Source organism: Bos javanicus, chromosome 25 (assembly GCF_032452875.1).
Source record: "Bos javanicus breed banteng chromosome 25, ARS-OSU_banteng_1.0, whole genome shotgun sequence".
NCBI classification, from domain to species: Eukaryota; Metazoa; Chordata; class Mammalia; order Artiodactyla; family Bovidae; genus Bos; species Bos javanicus.
In genome coordinates, this window is record NC_083892.1 from 25,568,254 (window position 1) to 25,589,634 (window position 21,381).

At 48.3% G+C, this 21,381-nt stretch overlaps 1 protein-coding gene across 2 annotated transcripts in view; it reads right to left on the minus strand.

The window, feature by feature from the left end:
- Positions 1-202: 202 nt before the first annotated feature.
- XPO6 (exportin 6) overlaps positions 203-21,381 on the minus strand; it is a 106,589-nt gene continuing 85,410 nt past the window's right edge. For both annotated transcript variants that reach the window (XM_061401499.1, XM_061401498.1), the window contains exons 15-24: positions 16,023-16,167; positions 14,266-14,412; positions 13,164-13,353; positions 10,334-10,489; positions 9,275-9,389; positions 8,940-9,111; positions 7,352-7,513; positions 4,031-4,129; positions 3,652-3,882; positions 203-895 (exon numbers count right to left, since the gene is read on the minus strand). In XM_061401499.1, the coding sequence (XP_061257483.1) occupies positions 794-895; positions 3,652-3,882; positions 4,031-4,129; positions 7,352-7,513; positions 8,940-9,111; positions 9,275-9,389; positions 10,334-10,489; positions 13,164-13,353; positions 14,266-14,412; positions 16,023-16,167 (1,519 nt within the window). In that variant the 3' untranslated portion in view covers positions 203-793. The remainder of the gene's footprint in view (positions 896-3,651; positions 3,883-4,030; positions 4,130-7,351; positions 7,514-8,939; positions 9,112-9,274; positions 9,390-10,333; positions 10,490-13,163; positions 13,354-14,265; positions 14,413-16,022; positions 16,168-21,381) is intronic.

Sequence of the window (21,381 nt, forward strand, 5' to 3'; positions counted from 1 at the left end):
CGTTGTCGAGAAGAGGGTGGAATGGAAGCCAATGCTGGGAAGGGCTCTCCCAGGGCACCGATGCAGGGCCCAGCCCTCGTGGCCCCGCTCCCCGCCAGGCCTGACCCTTCACCTGGATGCTGGACCCTGAGGAAGTGGTGGTGTTTTTTTTTTTTTTTCTCTTGAGAAAGTTTTGAGTGGAAAAGAAGCTCCCTAACCAACGTTTATATAACAACAACATAAGCATTTTATTTTTTCATTAAGCTTCTTAGTTTCTTAGTATCACAATGGAATGATGAGAAAACAAGAACAATCAAAAAAAAAAAAAAAAACAAAACCCCATGAGTCTGCAAATCTCTGACAAAAAGCAGAGACTTCAAGGCAATTTAGGGGGAGGGAGGAGAGGCTGACGGAAGTGCCAGCGCAGTCCCAGCTTCAGGCCTCTCCAGAGCGGGCTGGGCCGCGGGTGGGGGAACGGCGGGAAGGTGGCACTGTCGCAGCCGTCCTTGGCATCGCTGCCTGGTGACTGACACGCACGAGCTGCACGGACCACCCCAAAGGGCGTCCCGGCGCTGCCCTGGTACCTGGCAGCACGACCCCCGCCTGCTCCAAACACCCCATGCACGCCCTTCAGCCAGAGCTGGGACGCCCCAGAGCCGGTTCTGCTGGGCGGGCAGCAAGACAGGAGCGTGGAGGAGTTGTGAGCATCGGAGGAGCGGCCGAGGCCGGTCAGGAGACACCGGGGGCCGCAGGCGGAGGTGGTGCGGGGGCAGCGGCAGGAGTCGGGGTCCCTCGGGCGGTGGGCAGGCCGCACCTAGAGCTTCACGGTGCCAGGGGGCAGGCTGTCGTTGCAGAGTCTGTAGTAGCGCAGGTCGTTCACCAGCCTGTGCACATTCTGGGTGAAGGAGGGCAGGTCCTGGAAGGCAGGGGCACAGCTGCAGCCCAGCCCCACACGACACCCAAACCACCCACACCTCCCAGCCACTGCTTCCCACGGGGTGTTCTGGAGCTCTGCGGACACGCTACCAGACTCGAAGCTGTCCTCATTCTTGCCCCACACGTGAGCAAAAGCACAGCAGGAGAAAAAGAACGACGGCTGGCACGGCCCTAGTGCCCACCACATGCCAGGCCCTGTCCCCAAGCAATTTGGAGACGAACTCATTTAATCCTCACGGCCAGCCTGCGACACAGATTGTTAGCACCATCACTGGAAGGAGGAAGAAAGTGAAGCACAGAGAGGTTAGGGAACCTGCCCCGGGTGACACAGTCAGGAAGGGAGGGGATCCAGACTGGAGTCACTGCCATGGCTCCCCTTCACCATGGCCGGCCAGGCCCCTCTGCAGAACTGTCTCCAACCAGGGCTCCAGGCAGGCCCTGCCAATCAAGAGTCACACACGCGAAGTGGCCTACATGCCACCCGACACCTAGCCTGATGGCCACAGAGTGCAAACAGAGAAAGCCTCTCACGGGATGCCCCAAGTCAGCCATGGACCTCGACGGGACCACCGGAGGTCATCTTCTTCATTTTGGGCTTGGATCAGTAACGCCGGATTGCAGGTCCACACACAGAGGAACATCTACAGTGCTTGTCCACACCTGCAAGGCCAGCTGGCTACCCTCGCTCCTCTCAAAGCCTGCCTCTTCCAAAAAGGCCACTCAGATACGACCTATTTCCTGGCCTCAAGGGGGGAGGTCATCGCCTCTGCTCCGAGCTCTCAGAGGCCCGTGGCTCTCCCTGCCCGTGGACAGGGCACAGGTTCCGGAGCCAGAACCCCTAGCTCTGGATCCTGCTTCTTGAATCTACCAAGCCCAAGTTCTGTACTGCTGGCTTGTCTGAGCCTGGGCTCCTCTGTGAAGCAGGGTTGGCAATAGGACCCACCCTTCACAGAAGGCTGTGGAAGGCGTAAAGCAGCCAGTGGAGCTGAGCTCCACCAGATCCACTGAGCTAGTGGCTCAGTGGGAAAGAATCCACCTGTCAATGCAGAATTCCCTGATCCGGGAAGATCCCACATGCAGTGGAGCAACTAAGCCCATGTACCACAACTACTGACCTGGGCTCTCCAGCCAGTGAGCCACGCTTACTGAAGCCTGTGCGTCTCAGTCGGTGCTCCAGAACAAGAGGAGCCACCACGGCGAGAAGCCTGTGCACCACAGCTGGAGAGCAGCTGCCACTCTCTAAAACTAGAGAATCCCAAGCAGCAACACAGACCCAGCCCAGCCAAAAATAAATAAATAAAATAAAAATTTTTTTTAAAGCCAAGCACATAAAGTGCTTGGCTCAGCGAGGTCCACAGAGGGCGCTGTTGCCTGTCTTCCCAGCAAGATGCCTGGAGGCAGGGTGAGTGGCGCTTCCAGAAACCCTGGCACAGGGCCTGAGACGCAGCCAGCTTCAACTACATGGTGGATGAATGAATGGAGGCACTGACTACTTATTTCATCCTCGTGAAAACAAACCCAGGGATGTTTTTAAAATCAATGGCTCCTGAATGCCAAGTTCAAATTTCTTGAGTGAAACACAGGAGTACTGCTGCAAAAGCACCCCAGGTGCTTGATGCATACTGAGATTTGAAAGCCACTGTCTTAAATCCAGAAGCTGACCCAACAATGACACCATTAGAAACCAATCACTGAACATTAGGGCCTCCAAGACAAGGATGACAGAAATACCCAACTAGCTGAAGCGAACTTCAAGAAGCTCAGGAGAAAACAAGATCAATCCCAGGGAGAGAAAGACTCCAAGACAAGGGAAAACAGGAGCTAAGTCTAACAAAGAATGATCCTGCCACGTATCACAGAGGAGACGAGCAAGGAGCATGTGGAGTTTCCCCCTGCAAGAGCAACACGTGACCCTGAAGAGGAAGGGGGACAGGGTCAGGTCAGCAACAGCTGAGGACACAGGAGAAGGAGCAGGCGTCACTGCGTCAAGTGTGAGGAGGCGGAAGACAAAAAATTATTGAACACATAAAGGTCCTGGAAGAGCTCCTGGCAGGCGAGCAGCGAAGACTTGACAGGGGAAACAGGAAGGAGGAGGGCAGGTGAGGGCCCAGCAAGGAGCCCCCAGGGCAGAAGAGGCTGGCACCATGGGACCCAGACACACCAGGATGGCTTCCCACACTCCAGAGACCTCACCACCCCTCCCACCTGAGGGGCTGCCCGGCCCACCTGACTGCCTCCGGGGAAACAGCGTGGGGAAGAGTGTGAACGCCAGGAGGCTCCTCCCAGGCCCCAGCAGCAGGTCAGCCCCGCTGTGCCTGGCGTCTGAGAGGAGCCCAAGGCCCCACCTCTAACCCTGGGCTCCCTCCCAAGCACCAATCTTCTCGGTCTGTCACAAGTCCGGGCTGTGCCAGCTCACAACCCAGAGGAAACGAGCTGGGCCCTACTCAGAGGTGGGGTCGACAGGGTGCAAAGAAGCTGAGACAAACCAGGTGGATGGCTGGGGCCAGAACAGGGACTGGGGGCTGAGCAGCGGAGACAAAGAATATACTCGCCACAGAGGCCACCCCGAGGGACAGCGCATGCCCCTCAGTCCGGTCACAGCACCAAGTCCCCCAGAAGCTGCATGAGCTACAGCGGAGCACGCCCAGGGCAGCCTGCTCCGCCTCTGGGAACGGGCGCCGGGCCTGAGCGCCCACGCCTGCCCTCCTCCCTTCAGCCGGGCCTCCCTGTCCTCACCCGATCCATCTTGAAATTGCGCCCCAGCACGTTTTTCTGGTTGGCATCCACACCGTCGCAGCTGGTGAGGAACTCCGGGAGGAAGGCCGTGAAGAAGCCATCGAAGTCCACGGAGGCCATGTTGTAGATGGCGATGCCAATGTCCTCCTGCAGGAGGTCGTGGGACCTGCACACCAGGACCTGGAGCAGCACGTTCACGAACTGGAAAAGCATGGCGCTCCGGAAGATCTTCTACAGACAGACAGACGGACGAGCGGGGTGAGCGGAAGGCCGGCAGGCTCCACAGCCACTGACCGGGCGGGGTGGGGGGGCGTCCAGGCCTGGGCCCATGACACCCCCGACGATGAAGCCTTTATCTGAGAGCTGGTGGGGCACTCACCTTGTGGTACAGCTTCTGCTTGGTGTTGAGAGTCTCCAAGTAAAAGAGGTTTTGTTTAAATAGGTGGATATCGGGCTGGAGAAAGGACTGTCCAAAAGCCTAGAAGTAAGACCACCATTTTATTAGCGACCTTTACACACCCTTAGATCCAGCCCTTCCAGGGCACCTCCCTACACCCAGAGACCTGACACTCGCTAGCGGCTCCCTGTGTCAACACAGGGTGAGGGCGCCTACTGCCTCGCTCTCCTGGCCCGTCTGGCCACATCTTTGGAATGCTCCTGTGCAGTCTGGGCTCCCAAGAACTCCCCACTGGGCCTCACTTATTGGTTGCATCTTGACCCTTTTGTAATAAACCTCTAACCCCCTTCACAGGGTCTGTCTTTGGAGGGAGAAGCTAACACCTCAAGGCAAATACCTCAGCCATCGCAGCAGATACCAAAGGCTGCCCACCACCAGCTCATGCCAACCACTCACCCGTAAGCCATCCTCTTCATGGCATCCCGGGTCTTATAAACCACAAATCCTTGAAGCTCCTACACAACCGGCTGCCTCTGCCTTGGGGTTAAGCAATAGCTCATCTTTAAACTGCTTTGCAGGATCTGGGCTGTGGAATTCCGTTACTCGTTCACCCTCCCCACTCCAAGTACAAAGAGCCCTGCTCCAACAGGAAGTGACTGAGGAGGGGGCTTTCCTGGGGGTTCAGTGGTAATGAATCCATCTGCCAATGCAGGAGACATAGGTTCCATCCCTGATCATAGGCCACGGAGTGACTGAGCCCATCACGGGCCACAACTACTGAGCCTGTACCCTAGAGCCTGGGAAACACAACTACTGAAGCCCGCACGCCCTAGAGCCTGTGCTCCGCAGTAAGAAGCCACGGCGAGAAGCAGCCTGTGTACCGCAACTAGAGAGTAGTCCCCGCTCGCCACTAGAGAGCTAGAGAGAAGCCCTCACACAGCAGTGAAGACCCAGCACAGCCAAAGATGACAATAAACAAAAATTATTTAAAAAGTCTGACTGAGGAGGAGCAGGGTAGGCCAATGAAACGCAAACCCATTGGTGGGCAGGACACACCCCACAACAGGCCAGCTGACAGCTTCATCATTCTGTCCCTGGGCTCCTAAACTATAAGAAGGGGGTCTTATAATCCTTGCGCCGTGATGAAACCTTCACGACATCCAATGGTTTTATTTTTTAATCGTGTTTACTGAAGTGTAACAGTAAAATTCACCCCTTGATGGTCACCATCGTGCGGTTCTAAGCAGCACACAGAGGCATCTAGCCACCACGATCATCGATAACAAAGATTCCCTCGCCTCAGAAAGCCCCTCACGCCCCCGCTGTGGCCAGTCCTCGCCCCCTTGCTATCGCTGTTGTTCACTCAGTCGTGTCTGACTCTTTGCGACCGCATGGACTGCAGCATGCCAGGCTTCCCTGTCCTCCACAACCTCTCAGAGTATGCACAAATTCATGTCTGTTGAGTCAGCGATACCATCTAACCATCATTTCCTCTGCTGCCCCCTTCTCCTCCCGCCTTCAATCTTTCCCAGCAACAAGGTCTTTTCCAACGTGTCGACTCTTCAGGTCAGGTGGCCAAAGTATTGGGAACTTCAGCTTCAGCATCAGTCCTTCCAATGAATATTCAGTACTGATTTCCTTTAGGATTGGCTGGTTTGATCTCCTTACAGTCCAAGGGACTCTCAAGAGTCTTCTCCATGACTACAATTCAAAAGCATGAATTCTTTGGCTCTCAGCCTTCTTTATGGTTTAACTCTCACATCCACACATGACTACTGGAAAACATGGCTTTGATTATACGGACCTTTGTCAGCAGAGTGATGTCTCTTAATGTCTCTTAATACATTGTCTAGATTTGTCACAGCTTTCCTTCCAAGGAGCAAGTGTCTTTTAATTTCATGGCTTTCCTCTCCCTCTACCCCTAGGCAACCACTGCTCACCCTGTTCCTCTAGATTTGCTTTTTCCAAAACATGTGTCATATGGTGGGATGGAATCAGCAGTGTTTCCAAAGCAGCCCTTTGGAGCTGGTTTCTTCGTACTGGGAGGCCACGGCACTGCTGCGGCAATGAGAACAGTGCCTTTTCACTGCTGAGGCGCAGGTGTCAACAGTCTGTCTAGTCACCGCCTGATGGATATTTGGATTGTTTCCAGCTTTTGGCAATTAGGAAAAAAGCTGCTATAACATCTCTGTATAGTCTGTGGGAATACATGTCTTCATTTACCTTAGGTAAAAAATTTAGAGGTGAGATCGCTAGATCATGGAGTAACTACATGTTTAACTTTGTAAGAAACTGCCAAACTGTGAAGCTGTTTCCCAAAGTGGCTGTTACCAGTCCTGAGTGGAGGACTAGCCATCTGTCTACCAAACGCATCTTGAAAGCAAGCACGGAGTTGAAGAAGGAGGTAGGAGGGGAGGGGAGAAGGCACCTGAATATTCCAAACCCAGGCCGGCCACGGGGTGTCGGAGATGGAAGAACAGCAAAATAACTGCCGAGACCAGGGGTGCAACAATTGCTCTTCCACACCAGGAGTGTGTCTCACGCATGTGTGTGTTGGAGGGGAGCTAAAGTGAAGAACAGTAGAAACCCCTTTGGCTTCTCTGTGAGGAAAAACTAGCACTGAAAAACCAGGAAATAAAAATAACCCTCTACTTTGACCGAGACTTAGAATAAAAAAGTTGTACAGCTGGGTGCAGAACAAGGAGCGTGCCTGAAAGCAGTCAGGGAGCAGCTGGCCACCCTCTGTGTGCTCGGCCCCCAGGGCTCACGACCATCACACCTAATCGGAAAGGGAGACTGACTCCCGGGGCAGGGCTTCTCCCAAGTCACACAAGCCAGAATCATCTTTGAAAAACGCAGATCAACTACCACAGTGCTGCGGGTGAGGAGGCCCAGGTGTACCCGACGCAGGGGGCTGCCTACACATGGGCTAACTCCACCGCAAGGGAGAGGGAGCTCATGTGGACCCAGCACTCCAGGGGCCAGGAACACAATGTATGCTCTCATGTGACCCACAACAAAGCCATGAATCAGGCACTGTTACCCCTACTTCATGGAGAGACCAAGGCTCCAGGAAGTTAACTAACATCACAGGTATAGAGCAAGAGTTGAGCTTCAGATCCAAGACCACGAGGCTTCAAAATACCACTCTGTGGCACCCACTGCAGCAGCCACATTAGAGGAAGTGGGACCGTGAGCCGGAGAAGCAAAGTGAAGGACAGTCGGCCAATAGACGCACTGGCGTCCAGAATGGGGCCTGCCTGTCCGTGGATTCCACTCAGCCTCACCAGCTCTCCAGGTTACCTGCATGATGGCACTGAACTGCGGTTGGTTCTCCATCTGCTCCTCAGCCATGCCCCTCTGCACACTGGCCAGGATGGTGGACTTGAAGAAGTACCTCCAGTTGTGATGGAGCGTCCGGAAAAGGAGCTCAAACAGCTCTGCCTTCACATCAGGGGAGGGGCGCTGTGGAGACACACACAGACCCTCGCACCTTTCCTTCCCGAAGCTCAGGAGCCACCCACAGCCTGGTCCCAGCGCAGGGAAGAGGTCTGAGAGATGCCTGCTGACAGTCAGCAGCATGCCCCCTTCCACGTGGCTCTCATCCTGTCCAGCCCACTGTGGGCCAGCAGTTCAAACGAGGAGTTCGCTCTCATCCCATTTAGCCCCCCACAGGCCTGCAGTTCAAACGAGCAGCACTTAGGCCAAGACAGGGCCACAGCTGAGACACACAATGCCTGGGTCAGTGCCAAGGGGCCCTTTTTCTGATGGAAGCACTCACAGCTTTTCAAGCTAGGAAAAAAGGTTCCTAAGTGGAAAAACAATTAGGACTATGGATTTCCTGTTTAGAAAGCAGTTGATCTGATCTGTCATGTTCCTTTGCCAGAATTTTTTTTAAAAAGTGTCCGGGCTCACCTACTGGTCTTATGCAACCTCTGAGGATAGAGACAGATGAGAAGGCTTAACAGAGGTTCTACCCTCTATAGAAAAGGAGTTTAAAAAGCACTTAGAAACCACCGAAAGCAGCATGAGAGGGCCTCCAGGTGGAGGTGGCACCTCACGGTGGAGGCAGCTTCTGGTGCTACCTGCTCTCTGAGTCTGTCTCCTCTTTCACCAGCAGGAGGAGGAGGAGGAGAGGGAGGCAGGCTCAGCAATAATTTTCTAATTTACCCAAAAATCTCCAAGTCGTGGAAGATCATGACAGGTCACATTATTCCATGTGTCTTGGCAGAAGTCAACATTATAAGGCCCAGATCTATTTAATCCAGCCTTGACTGAAATCAAGACCAGGGGGCACCAGCTTCCATGACAGAACACTCAGAGGGCCAAGATGTGTTTAAGGACACAAAGCAACTGGAGTGACTTATGCCTGAGCTTGGGCAGTTAGAAAGGACAGCCCTTGTTTATGAAACTATCATAGAAAACTTTAGTAAAAATATACTGATTCTGAATTCGGTCATGCTGATGGCTGTTTTCTAAGAAGGACAAGGAGCTTTCTAATGATGAAAACCTTGAATGGCTCTAGGAACTTGTTTTGTATGCTTGAGATTACGAAAGTTCTTAATAGGAAAGTATTACAAAATTTTGTCATTATAATGTTTGTTACATCTGCTGGAGAAAACCACATATTCACCTCAAGTTATAGACCGTTTCCCATGGGAGGCTGATCTTACCAACCAAGCCACCTTGTGACAATGAACCTGCTATGCTTAGACTAGATTAGTTCTAATTAAATCAACCAGTGTACCAAGCTAGTAGCATTCTCAGAAATATCATCTTATGAGAAAAATAAAATACCTAATAAATTCGCTTTAAAACACAACACTTTTCCTCAATATCTCATTCCTTCCCCAGTCACAGGCAGCACGGGAGACCACCCAGCCCCTCGTACCTCGGCAATGATGGGATACACCTGCTCCATGCACAGGGCGATGATGCTAGGGAGAAAGGGCTTGAACACCTGGCCGGGCTCCTGGACCACCACCTGCAGGATCTTCAGGAACTTCTCGACCACCCGGCAGCCAGTACTGCCTTCGTGGAGGATGCTCTCAGCCAACTGTTCTCTGAAGACAAGAGAAAGCACACCATAGCCAAGGAAATGGTTCTCTGGGAGCAGCACGTGGCAACAGAAGAAAGGGAGCAAAAAGGCCCATGCTTAGTGGCCAGGTCACACCACTTCTCATGTGGAGCCTAAAAACCACAGATAGCGAGCAGGTCAGCAGTTACCTGGTAAACATATTGAGGAAAGTCTGTATGATCTGCTCAGTGAAAGGCACACCCATCTGGACTCTAAGGCCTCGAAACAGAGTAAGGAAGAAGCTCAGCATCTCATCAGTCACATCTAAATAAAGGGACAAAGCGAGTGATCAGAGGCACATCAAGAGCAGCCCCTGGCTAGACGCACTTCCTCCCGCAATCTGCACTATCCTCTCTCGCTCTAAGGCTTCCTGCTGGAAAAAACTTAGCCAGGACCATCAGAGCCAATGATAGAAAGTGGAAAATGATTGAGGACATGCTGAGAAAACAGCCCTAATATAGACAACTCCACCCAACGGCTCATGGTAGGAAAGGAAGGGCATCTTGAAGCCACCCTCACTGCCCAGCATCCAGCGCTGTGCAGAGCGCTCACTGTGGCTGGGTCATCTCATGCTCGCGGATGCTCTACTGAACTGCGTCAGCACCTGAAGGCTTCAGCCACTTTTCTCTGCAGTTGGGTCCAGGGTCAAGTGGCTGAAAGTGGATAATGGTGTACTTCTGACTGCATGCCCCTGGGCCATTAAAGGGACTAACTGCCAAAAATATTGGTTACATTTAGTGTGGCTGCACTTCCAGATCTCAAAAATCTGTACAGTATGTTCTGGCTTCAACCACATACACTCGGGAGCAATTAGTGAGGATCTGCTGACTGAGAAGCCCTGACATTTCTCTCACAGACTGACAGGACCACGGTCACTGCTCAGGAGAGCCAGGCCAGCACACCCAGAGACCCAGAGAGAGCTGCTCTGAGCGATGGTGACAGAGTGCAGGGAGGGTTAGCATCTCAGCAAAACCCACCTTGCCATGTAATAAGTAAGTGGAACTCCCAGAAAAAGTTCTATGTCGGCCCTGGAATAACGCCCCATCCACTGATGTGTTCCCAAGTGACTCAGCACCTCATGACATCACCGCCCTCAGCCCTCGCCTCTAGTCTGCGCAGCCGACCGACTCAGCCTACCCTACAGAGCTAGGCAGGACTCTGGGCCCTGTCAGTACCACCCAGCAGCGGGGCCTGCAGCCAGCTCCTACCTGACTGATGGATGAAAGCTGGAAAGAGGGCCAGGGAGACCTGAACGGATTCCTGCAACGACTGATAGCAGATCTGTCGGGACTTGGTGGATTCCCCAGAGATATTCTCCACAATGTCTTCTAAGACACTAAGTGTCTGGTGGATGATCACTTTGGCTGCAAACCAAGAGTGAGCAGCAGGTTATGACTTGTCTGAGGAGAAAAGCAGAGTAAGAGGGAACACCGAGAAGGGGAGGAAATCTGCAAAGGTCTTTCTCTGTAGGACAGTCACACAGAAGCCTCTCCTGACTGCGTTCTCAATCTCTGTCTGGATCTCTCCGCATCTTCTTTCTCTTTTGTTCCCTTTTGACTGTCAGGACTCTAACTGCCTGCCAGCCGGCCTGTTCAGTGTTTTACCTCTATTCTGCCTCTTATCACATGAAACATGTCCACAGAGAAGATGAAATGTCCCTCGGGTTTGGTGTCTTGGACTTGAGACTTTAAGATGGTGAACAGACTAGTGAGGATGTGAGGGTCGTAAGGGCACAGGTGGGAATGGACACACGCAGATCGAACCCTCCCCTTCACCTCCCAGTATGACTCCAGCCTGATACCCACACAAGCACCTGCTGAGCACACCTACTGCCGCCGTGTTAATCAACTGCCTGCTCAAACCTTGGTCTCTTGGGGCTGAAAATGTATATAATTACTGTTATCGTCAAGGCTGTATATTGTCACCCTGCTTATTGAACTTATATGCAAAGTACATCATGAGGAACGCTGGACTGGAAGAAGCACAAGCTGGAATCAAGACTGCCGGGAGAAATATCAATAACCTCAGATATGCAGATGACACCACCCTTATGGCAGAAAGTGAAGAGGAACTAAAAAGCCTCTTGATGAAAGTGAAAGAGGAGAGTGAAAAAGTTGGCTTAAAGCTCAACATTCAGAAAACGAAGATCATGGCATCCAGTCCCATCACTTCATGGCAAATAGATGGGTAAATACATGGGGAAACAGTGGAAACAGTGTCAGACTTTATTTCGGGGGGCTCCAAAATCACTGCAGATGGTGACTGCAGCCATGAAATTAAAAGACGTTTGCTCCTTGGCAGGAAAGCTATGACCAACCTAGAAAGCATATTAAAAAGCAAAGACATTTCTTTGCCGACAAAGGTCCATCTAGTCAAGGCTATAGTTTTTCCAGTGGTCATGTGTGCACATGAGATTTGGACTATAAAGAAAGCTGAGCACCAAAGAATTGATGCTTTTTGAACTGTGGTGCTGGAGAAGACTCTTGAGAGTCCCTTGGACTGCAAGGAGATCCAACCAGTCCATCCTAAGGGAGATCAGTCCTGAGTGTTCATTGGAAGGACTGATGTTGAAGCTGAAACTCCAATACTTTGGCCACCTGATGCGAAGAGCTGACTCATTTGAAAAGACCCTGATGCTGGGAAAGATTGAGGGCAGGAGAAGGGGACAACAGAGGATGAGATGGTTGGATGGCATCACCAACTCAACAGACGTGAGTTTGGGTAAACTCCGGGAGTTGGAGATGGACAGGGAGGCCTGGCATGCTGCAGTCCATGGGGTCACAGAGTCGGACACGACTGAGCATGACTGAACTGAACTGACAACGAGAGTCAAGACAAGCCTGCAGGGGGAGCTATTATGCCCCTCCATGCTTGTCAATTACTCCCAACAGGTAGGTGTTACCCACTTCATCCAGCAGGAAGAAGAAAACTACTCTTCTTCCTGAAGACAATCCAGCTAATCAGAGACTGTTAACAGCCCAACCAATGAGAAGCCTTCATATTTTGGACTCCCAGCTTCTTTCAGTGGACTCTGGTTATTACAGACCCTCTCAACCCCTCCCTTTGCCCTAAAAAAGCAAGTGCCCCTTCCTAGCTCTTTGAATCTGCCTATGGTCTGCCATGGTCCTCATAACCTGAGAACTGCAATTCCTCTGGCTATTCCTGAATAAACCTGCTTTTGCTGGTAAAAGAATTGACTATCACCAAAGCTGACAATGACAAAATAGTTAAAAGGGTTACTTTCCAAAATACTAAAAACGATGAGATTTAAGAATTCCCTTTTCCATCTGTATATCATTCTAGTGTTTTTGTATAATGAGCTTGTGTTAATATTCTTAATTGTAAAAGTAATGTACTTTAAAAAGAACGTTGAGTACATATTACTGTCACAAAGCATTTTTGTTGACATCATCCAATAATGTTCTATTACTTTCTCACTGTGAAAAGAGACAATTTTCAAACTATTTCTGTAATATTTGTTATTTCAGGAAGATTGTTCAGAGAAATCTGATGCCTTCTACTTGAACAACTGAATTCTCTTTTTCTCCCTTCTTTAATATAAACAACTCAACTTGAAAATACCAAGCTCCATCACTTTTGAAGATACCAAGCTCTTTCAAAGCCTCTAAAACATTTGTATTTTGAGAAAGGTTAAAAACAGTCAAAAGATAAGTTTCCTGTTTCCCAGTGTGGAGAAGTCAACTGCTTTGACTGTTTACACAAGTACCCAAGATGGATCAATAATCACTGAAGGGTTTTTACCCACAGAAGTCACCATCAAAGAGGGTCTTCAAATGGATGTATTTCTTATTGTTGACATGCACCCTGCATTCAGGGAATAGGTCCACGTGACATGTTCACTGAATTCCACAGATAAGCACGGTTCTACCTGAGTCAACTCTGTGGCTGAGCAGCTGGGTGACGGTGGGCAGATAAATTTACCCATGAGCCCCAGATGCAAAGCCCATCTGCTACAAAGGAAGAATGATGCCAGCTCTACCTATCTCCCCAGGCTGCCCCTGCCTTGCGGCCACTTACTGTCATCCAGGGGCATTTTCCTCTGTGGGGTGACAGCATTGGGCTTCAGATTGCGATAATCCCGGGACAGCGCAGAGATGAGGCTGGCATGGTTCATGGAGCGCACGGGCCACTGCTGCTCATTCTCTGGGAGGTTTGGCCACGGAAGCAGCAGGATGTTCGAGAGGGCTCGGCACACCAACACCTGAGCCTGGAAGAGACCCGAGGGTATCCATCCAGCAGAAGTTCAAGACCAACGTGGACAGCAGAGCAGCTGTACCTGACGTGACCTTTGACACTGACCACACACGCTGAGCTCAGGCCTTGGGCTCCTTTCTTAAAACCTGGGCCTGGAACTTGGGTCCAACTTGAACAATCCAGGAAGGAGAGAAAAACTGAAGAAACACCACCACATCTGGGCCCAGCACATCTGAAGGCCACCTCAATCATCACTCTTACTGCTGCACTTCCCCTCTGATTCGTTGCTTGAAGCGTTAAGAGGGGGAGAAATCACCGATGCTGAATCTAACCTGTCCCTCGGCTGCCCGCTCCGGATACCCTCCGCCGAGAAGCTACTCAGAACACTGCTGTCGAGTCTTTTACGCTCAATGTGCCCTTGGGGACAAGTCAGAAGCAACACATTCACAGTCCAGGTACTTTTAAGTAACTGCTTTGACTCCCCTATGACCCCGCCCCCATTTCACTGCTTTAAACTTCCAGCCTGAGCCTCCCAGAGGACTGTAGGAGAATACACTTGTCTGGAGTGTCTCAACCCTAAGAAAACAAACATTTAACAATAAAAGCAGACTGTTTTAAACCACAAAGAATACAAAGAGGACTCTCCCAGCTCCAGCCAAACTGCCAGCTCTCAAAGCACCATAATCACCAGGCCTGTCGGGGGGAACTTTTTATGTCTGAATCAGCACGAGGACCGTGTTGAGAAGGAAGGTCTTAACAAGAGAGCACTGAGGCTGCATCAGTGTCATACATTTAAGAAATCCACGTATACTGGCAGGGCCTGTAAGCTCTAAGTACAAGATGAAAGGTTAGATTCTTCTTCCTCAGCCTCTCTGAGCCTGAGCCACAGGGCTCTGGGGACCCCAGAGGAGCCCTGAGGCCTCACCTTATCGACAAGTCGCTGGGCAGAGGCGTCAGTGATCCTGTTGAATACTTTCTGCACTGCAGGGATGCTGATCAGGAAGACAGGTCGCACAGTGGTGGCCAGTGAGACCAGTAAGTGGCACGCAGATAGCAGCAACTTGTCTTGGACCTGGGGAGGGAAGAAGACATGTCAGCTCACAACATCTTCTATGAGACTGGTATTAGAACTTGAGGAGGCAGCCATGAGCTGAATACGGGGCTTGATGCCAAATTACATCAACTAGACTCTGTCTCAAAGAAGTTTTCCTATAATGACGCCCAGTAACAAGGTTTCCTCTTCCCTGCCACATCCATAGCTGCTGCCCTCAAGCCAAGACCGTCGTCTCTAATTTTCTAGTTCTCAGCCACTAGTATCTTTGAACTCAGTCACTTCTCAGCTCATGAATCTACAGTGGCTCCCCGTCAGCATTTAAACCACATGGCAAACTCCTTGGCATATCATTCACACAACTGGGGATTGTTCATCTGACTCTTCTTACTCTAGTCAAGCAGAGCTCTCTCTTAACCCCCCATTCTGCAGTTCATCAATCACACGAGGCTTGCCTACTTCCTTCACTTCAACAGGCTAATCAAACCCTTGGTTTAAGTACCATTCCATCCCTTTCAAGTAATCTAGCAAAAGCGAAGATGCCTTGAAAATAGGACCAGATGCTAGTAAGACTGCAATCCAGCAGCACACCAAAGAGCCAGTGGTATGCAGAATAATTTAGAAAAATTACATAATTTGCTAAAACCACAAAATATCCCTAATCTTTGAACCCTATAATCCCACTTATTCTAAGCAAATTACCTAAAAGGATAAAGCTACAGTCATGAGTACACACATTTCAAAACTATCTGTAATGAACTGTTAACAAATGGACACAATTTAAAAGATCAGCGATGGATAGGTGAATTCTGAAACAACCCCCTCACAGGATTATCGTACCTCATTTACAAAGTACAATTATGAACACCACAAAAATTTCCAGAAAACAACACATTGTTCTGTTAACAGTGGTACAGAATGCCATGTATGAGTAAAACTACCAGAAAAAGAAGAAAAAAGGAAAAGAAGTATCTGTCTGCTTTAGTAATATAACTTGGTGGTTTCCTTAGGACAGCTTAGAATCTATCAAATTTTACATGGATAGAACCTTAGACCCAGCAATTACACTTCTAGGAACCTATCCTCCAAGGATGTACATACAAGGATCTAATTTCCATCAAAAGAAGAGTTATCACACACCCCGACTACAGAACAGCACTGGTCAGTTTCACACACTGCACTTGTTTGACACATGTAAAGGTCTCCAAGGCACACTGTTACACAAAAGAAGGTATTAATGTATCTCCAGCTGTCTACCAACGTTTACTTATGTATATGAGAACCGGGAAAAGTCTGAAGGCTATACAACCAACGGCTGACAGTGCTTACCCTGGAAAGAAAGATGTTTTGGAGGAAGGAATTAAAGAGTACCATAATTTTCTAGCCTATACATTTGAATAGTATTTTACTTTTAGACAATGAGCATGTATTCATGGGAGACTTAGAGAACTGAACGAACAGGTATATTTGAATTTATATGGACTAGAACTGAAAAGGAACATAAAATGGCGCACGCTTCTATCACGGCAGCAAGAACTGGGTCTCATATTATGTGGCGTTATAAATGGGTATATGAAGAGGAGGACAGATGGGGAGTTAGAGAAGAGATGCAGCCTTTGCTGTTTCAAGACCTTGGTGGTGATGAGAGGTGTGATTGCATCCATGGTGGTGGAGATGAGCGAAACGAACTGCTGGGTATTCTGCCGATGCGCCTCGCTGCAGTACTGTGCTAGCCAGTGAGAGTACGCCTGCAGGGCAGCCAGGGACTGAGCGTGCCTGCCAACAGAGAGAAGACGCGAAGTTAAAGGTTAAGGTCAGAATACATTAGCACTAAACCTACTTTCATAGGAGGAAAGAATTCCACCCATCGCATTTACCAATCTACAACACGCGTGACAGGCTAGAAACCTTCTCTTGCGCCCTAAGGACCTAAAGTTAAAACCTGTCATCTAAATATTGCCACCACCGCCTGGAACCCAGAAGGCAGTTAGCAAACGTCTATCAGATCTCATTCAATCTTCCTGTGACACACATGGGGTCAGGTGAGAGAATGGTAAATAATAAAACCAGAATCCAAGAATTCAAGTGATAATGTGTTAGACTGGGAAACAGTAAAAATTTTATATCCCTAACTACAGACCAGGACGTAGAAAACTACCAGGAATTAGAGCTTTACATATAAGCTTTGATAAGAGACTCTCAGCTTTAAGCTTCCATCACACCATACATGGTATCTGGCTGAGGCTTGAGGGAGCAAAGACTGTAGTTTCTGCCGATGTTGTACTGCACCATACGCACGACAAAATATACATCATCAGTTCAGTTCAGTCACTCAGTCTCATCCAACTCTTTGCAACCCCATGGACTACAGCACGCCAGGCCTCCCTGTCCATCACCAACTCCCAGAGTTTACTCAAACTCATGTCCATCAAGTCGGTGATGCCATCCAGCCATCTCATCCTCTGTCGTCCCCTTCTCCTCCTGCCCTCAATCCCTCCCAGCATCAGGGTCTTTTCAAATGAGTCAGCTCTTCGCATCAGGTGGCCAAAGTATTGGAGTTTCGGCTTCAACATCAGTCCTTCCAATGAACACTCAGGACTGATCTCCCTTTGGATGGACTGACTGGATCTCCTTGCAGTCCTAGGGATTCTCAAGAGTCTTCTCCAACACCACAGTTCAAAAGCATCAATTCTTCTGTGCTCAGCTTTCTTTATAGTCCAACTCTCATGTGCATACATGCTGCTAAGTCTCTTCAGTCGTGTCTGACTCTGTGAGACCCCATAGACTGCAGCCCACCAGGCTCCCCTGTCCCTGGGATTCTCCAGGCAAGAACACTGGAGTGGGTTTCCATTTCCTTCTCCAATGCATGAAAATGAAAGTGAAGTCGCTCAGTCATGTCTGACTCCCAGCGACCCCATGGACTGCAGCCTACCAGGCTCCTCTGTCTGTGGGATTTTCCAGGCAAGAGTACTGGAGTGGGGTGCCATTGCCTTCTCCAGTGCATATATGACTACTGGAAAAACTATAGCCTTGACTAGAAGGACCTTTGTTGGCAAAGAAATGTCTCTGCTTTTTAATATGCTGTCTAGGTTGGTCGTAACTTTCCTGCCAAGGAGCAAGCGTCTTAATTTCATGACTGCAGTCACCATCTGCAGTGATTTTGGAGCCCAAAAGAATAAAGTCTGACACTGTTTCCCCATCTATTTGCCATGAAGTGATGGGACCGGATGCCATGATCTTCGTTTTCTGAATCTTGAGCTTTAAGCCAACTTTTTCACTCTCCTCTTTCACTTTGATCAAGAGGCTCTTTAGTTCTTCTTCACTTTCTGCCATAAGGGTGGTGTCATCTGCATATCTGAGGTTATTGATATTTCTCCCAGCAATCTTGATTCCAGCTTGTGCTTCTTCCAGCCCAACATTTCGCATGATGTACTCTGCATGTAAGTTCAATAAACAGGGTGACAATATACAGCCTTGATATACTCCTTTTCCTATTTGGAACCAGTCTGTTGTTCCATGTCCACTTCTAACTGTTGCTTCCTGAACTGAATACAGATTTCTCAAGAGGCAGATCAGGTGGTCTGGTATTCCCATCTCTTTCAGAATTTTTCACAGTTTATTGTCATCCATACAGTCAAAGGCATTGGCATAGTCAATAAAGCAGAAATAGATGTTTTTCTGGAACTCTCTTGCTTTTTCCATGATCCAACAGATGTTGGCAATTTGATCTCTGGTTCCTCTGCCTTTTCTAAAACCAGCTTGAACATCTGGAAGTTCATGGTTCATGTACTGTTGAAGCCTGGCTTGGAGAATGTTGAGCATTACTTTGCTAGCATGTGAGATGAGTGCAATGGTGCGGTAGTTTAAGCATGCTTTGGCATTGCCTTTCTTTGGGATTGGAATGAAAACTGACCTTTTCCAGTCCTGTGACCACTGCTGAGTTTTCCAAATTTGCTGGCATATTGAGTGCAGCACTTTCACAGCATCATCTTTTAGGATTTGCAATAGCTCAACTGGAATGCCATCACCTCCACTAGCTTTGTTCGTAGTGATGTTTCCTAAGGCCCACTTGACTTCACATTCCAGGATGTATGGCTCTAGGTGAGTGATCACACCATCGTGATTATCTGGGTCGTGAAGATCTTTTCTGTACAGTTCTTCTGTGTATTCTTTTACATCATAAAAACTCACAATTCACCAAAGAGAATAAATCTTTGAAAAAGTGAGGCAGTTGTCCCAGAGCTTACAAAACACCGGACCTTCTAATAAACATAAATGGGTAATTTCTCCCTTTTCTGAAAAAATTAGTAAGTAATTTTTTGGGTGGGGTGATACTTTGAGACTCCATAAATAAGTAGCACCCTCCACAACAAATACCCATTGAGAAGCCATGCCTAAATCATTCTTAAAACTTGGTGGTTGCAAACGAGGGATTTTTCTAATTATTTTTCTTTTCATTAGCTATATTCTTCTGTAAAAAGAACTTTCTTTCCCCGATCTTTTCTAATCATATGGATGCTGTATATTCAATATATTGTAATTCCTTATCATTCTTACTCTTTCTTGATGATCACATCGTCAAGTTGACCAGGAAGCACCCTTTCTAGCTGGCCCCCGTGTCCTTTTCATACATTCCCAACCTTCCCAATTGGCTCAAACAGATTCTCCAGTGTCAGCCTGCCCCAGACTTGTAGCATTTCTCCAAGGAGCCCTGATTCCTTTTGGTGGAGAATGTATCTCAGAAACCAAGAGCCTGAATACTAAAGGGAGCACTGCTTCTGCGGCGTCACTGCTTCTAGGACCTTTCAGTGGAAAAGCAAGGATACAGCAGACACTATTTAAAAATCAAACTCAGTATCAATAATTCCAGGGCAAACCAATCTCTAAGGTTTCTAGACATGATGCAAGAAGGACACACCATCACACATATAACATTCTTGCTAAAATGTTTAACCTTGATCTAATACAGACAAAAACTAGACAAATCAAGATTTTTTTTAAGTTTTTCTTAAAAAAAAAAAAAAAATTTAGATGTGAATCTCCAAAAAGTAAGTCTCTCTCCCCACCCTACCCCTCCCAAACACACAATTTGGGGAACTAACTTGTCTAGACTATAAGAGAAACACATAATGAGATTCATTAGTTAGAACCTGGATCTAAAATATATACATCTATAGATATATACGTATAAAGGACATTCCTGGGACAATTAGGCAAACTAGAATATACATATAGATATGCTTAAAAACAGGAGATGACATTACTCCATCTATGAAAGTTTTTGAGTGTTAATAATGTATTATGGTTATACAGAAGAATGTTCCTAGGAGATAAACGCTGAAGGATATAAAGATAAAATGATGTGTTGTCTGCAATTTATTTTCAAATAGTTCACACAAAAAACACGTATGTGTGTGCACATGTGTAGGGCTTCCCTGATGGCTCAGCAGTAAATAAGCCATCTGCAGTGCAGGAGACACACATCAGATCCCTGGGTTGGGAAGATCCCTTGGGGGAGGAAATGACAACCCACTCCAGTATTCTTGCCTGAAAAAATCGCATGGACAGATGAGCCTGGCGGGCTACAGCCCATGGAGTCACAAAAGAGACAGACACAACGGAGCCGCTGAGAATGTACATGCGTATGTGCATACAGAGAGAGCAAAAACAGAAAACACACACACACACAACAAACGTGGCAAAATACTTATCAATGCTGAATCCAGCTTAAGAGTATAGTATATGGGTGTTCATTCTATTACCCTCTTTTCTATAAATGTGAGCTTTTCCAAAGTAAAAAGTTAGGTTAAGAACAGGTACTAAATACCTTTCAGTAAGAAACTGTAAGTTTTGGGATTTTGGTATTCAAATTGACAAAACAGTTATTTTGTCACTTATTTATCTTTAGAATCCACTGATCGAAAAGTGTGGAGAAAGGCATCGAAGTCTGTCCTGTGAAGGGGTGTCTAAGAATTTCTGCCAATCTTTTACATTTATACAGTTCCTTAAGCCTCAAGGAAAGAATGCTAAAACTTCCCCAAATTGTGTGCAAGGCGTGTTTATGAACAAATTGGCCTCTTTCTTGGAAGAAGCTTTCTCTAATTTCTCAAAAAGGAGAGCAATATTAAAAAAAAAGAAAAAAACTTTTTTAAACCACCATAGTAAATGAGACTCTTTTTGTATGTATCTAATTTGAAGCTCCAGAATGCTCTAGAACAGGGATCAGAGACTTTTTCTGCACAAGAGTCAGAATATAAATGTTTGTTTTTGTAGGCCATCCACTCTCACTCAGAACTGTTCAACTACTCTGCCACTACAGTGCAAAAGCAACCATAGGTAATACGTAAATGAATGGGCAGGGCTGTGTTCCAATAAAACTATTTTTAAAAGCTAGCACGGGGCTGAATCTGGCAGCATGCCTCTCCAGCCGAGAGCAAGCCTTCCAGGCAGTGAGTTCTGGGAGAGGGCCCCATCTCCAGTCCCCATTCCTTTACCCCATCTCTACGTCACTTTCCTAATGGCCTCCCACTGTCTATAATGTTTCTCAGTGTGGTCCCTGGGTGCCCAGCTTCAAAGTCACTTAGGGTTCTTGTTTAATACACAAATACCCAAGCCTTGTACCATCCTGCTATAGTCAGAATCTCCAGGGGCAGTTTCAGTCACTGGTCTCCAGGACACAACTCATGGCATTCACAGTGAAATAGTCCTAAATGCCTATCCAGCTTCACCTCCCACCACACCAGCTGCTCCCCACACCCCTACCTGTGTGACTCTGCACCACTTCTGTGTCTTGGCATGCGCTATTCTTTCCTCCTGAAATGCCTACTCCTTATACTTACCCTCTGCTCCCAGCTCTCATCTGCCTGATGAATTCCACTCACTCCAGCCACCCCAGTCCCCAGATATAACAAGCCTTCTCTCTTTTGAGGTTTGGAGACGGGAGTTTTTCATCTTTTCACAACAGCCACTACAGTCTCTTTTTATCTATAA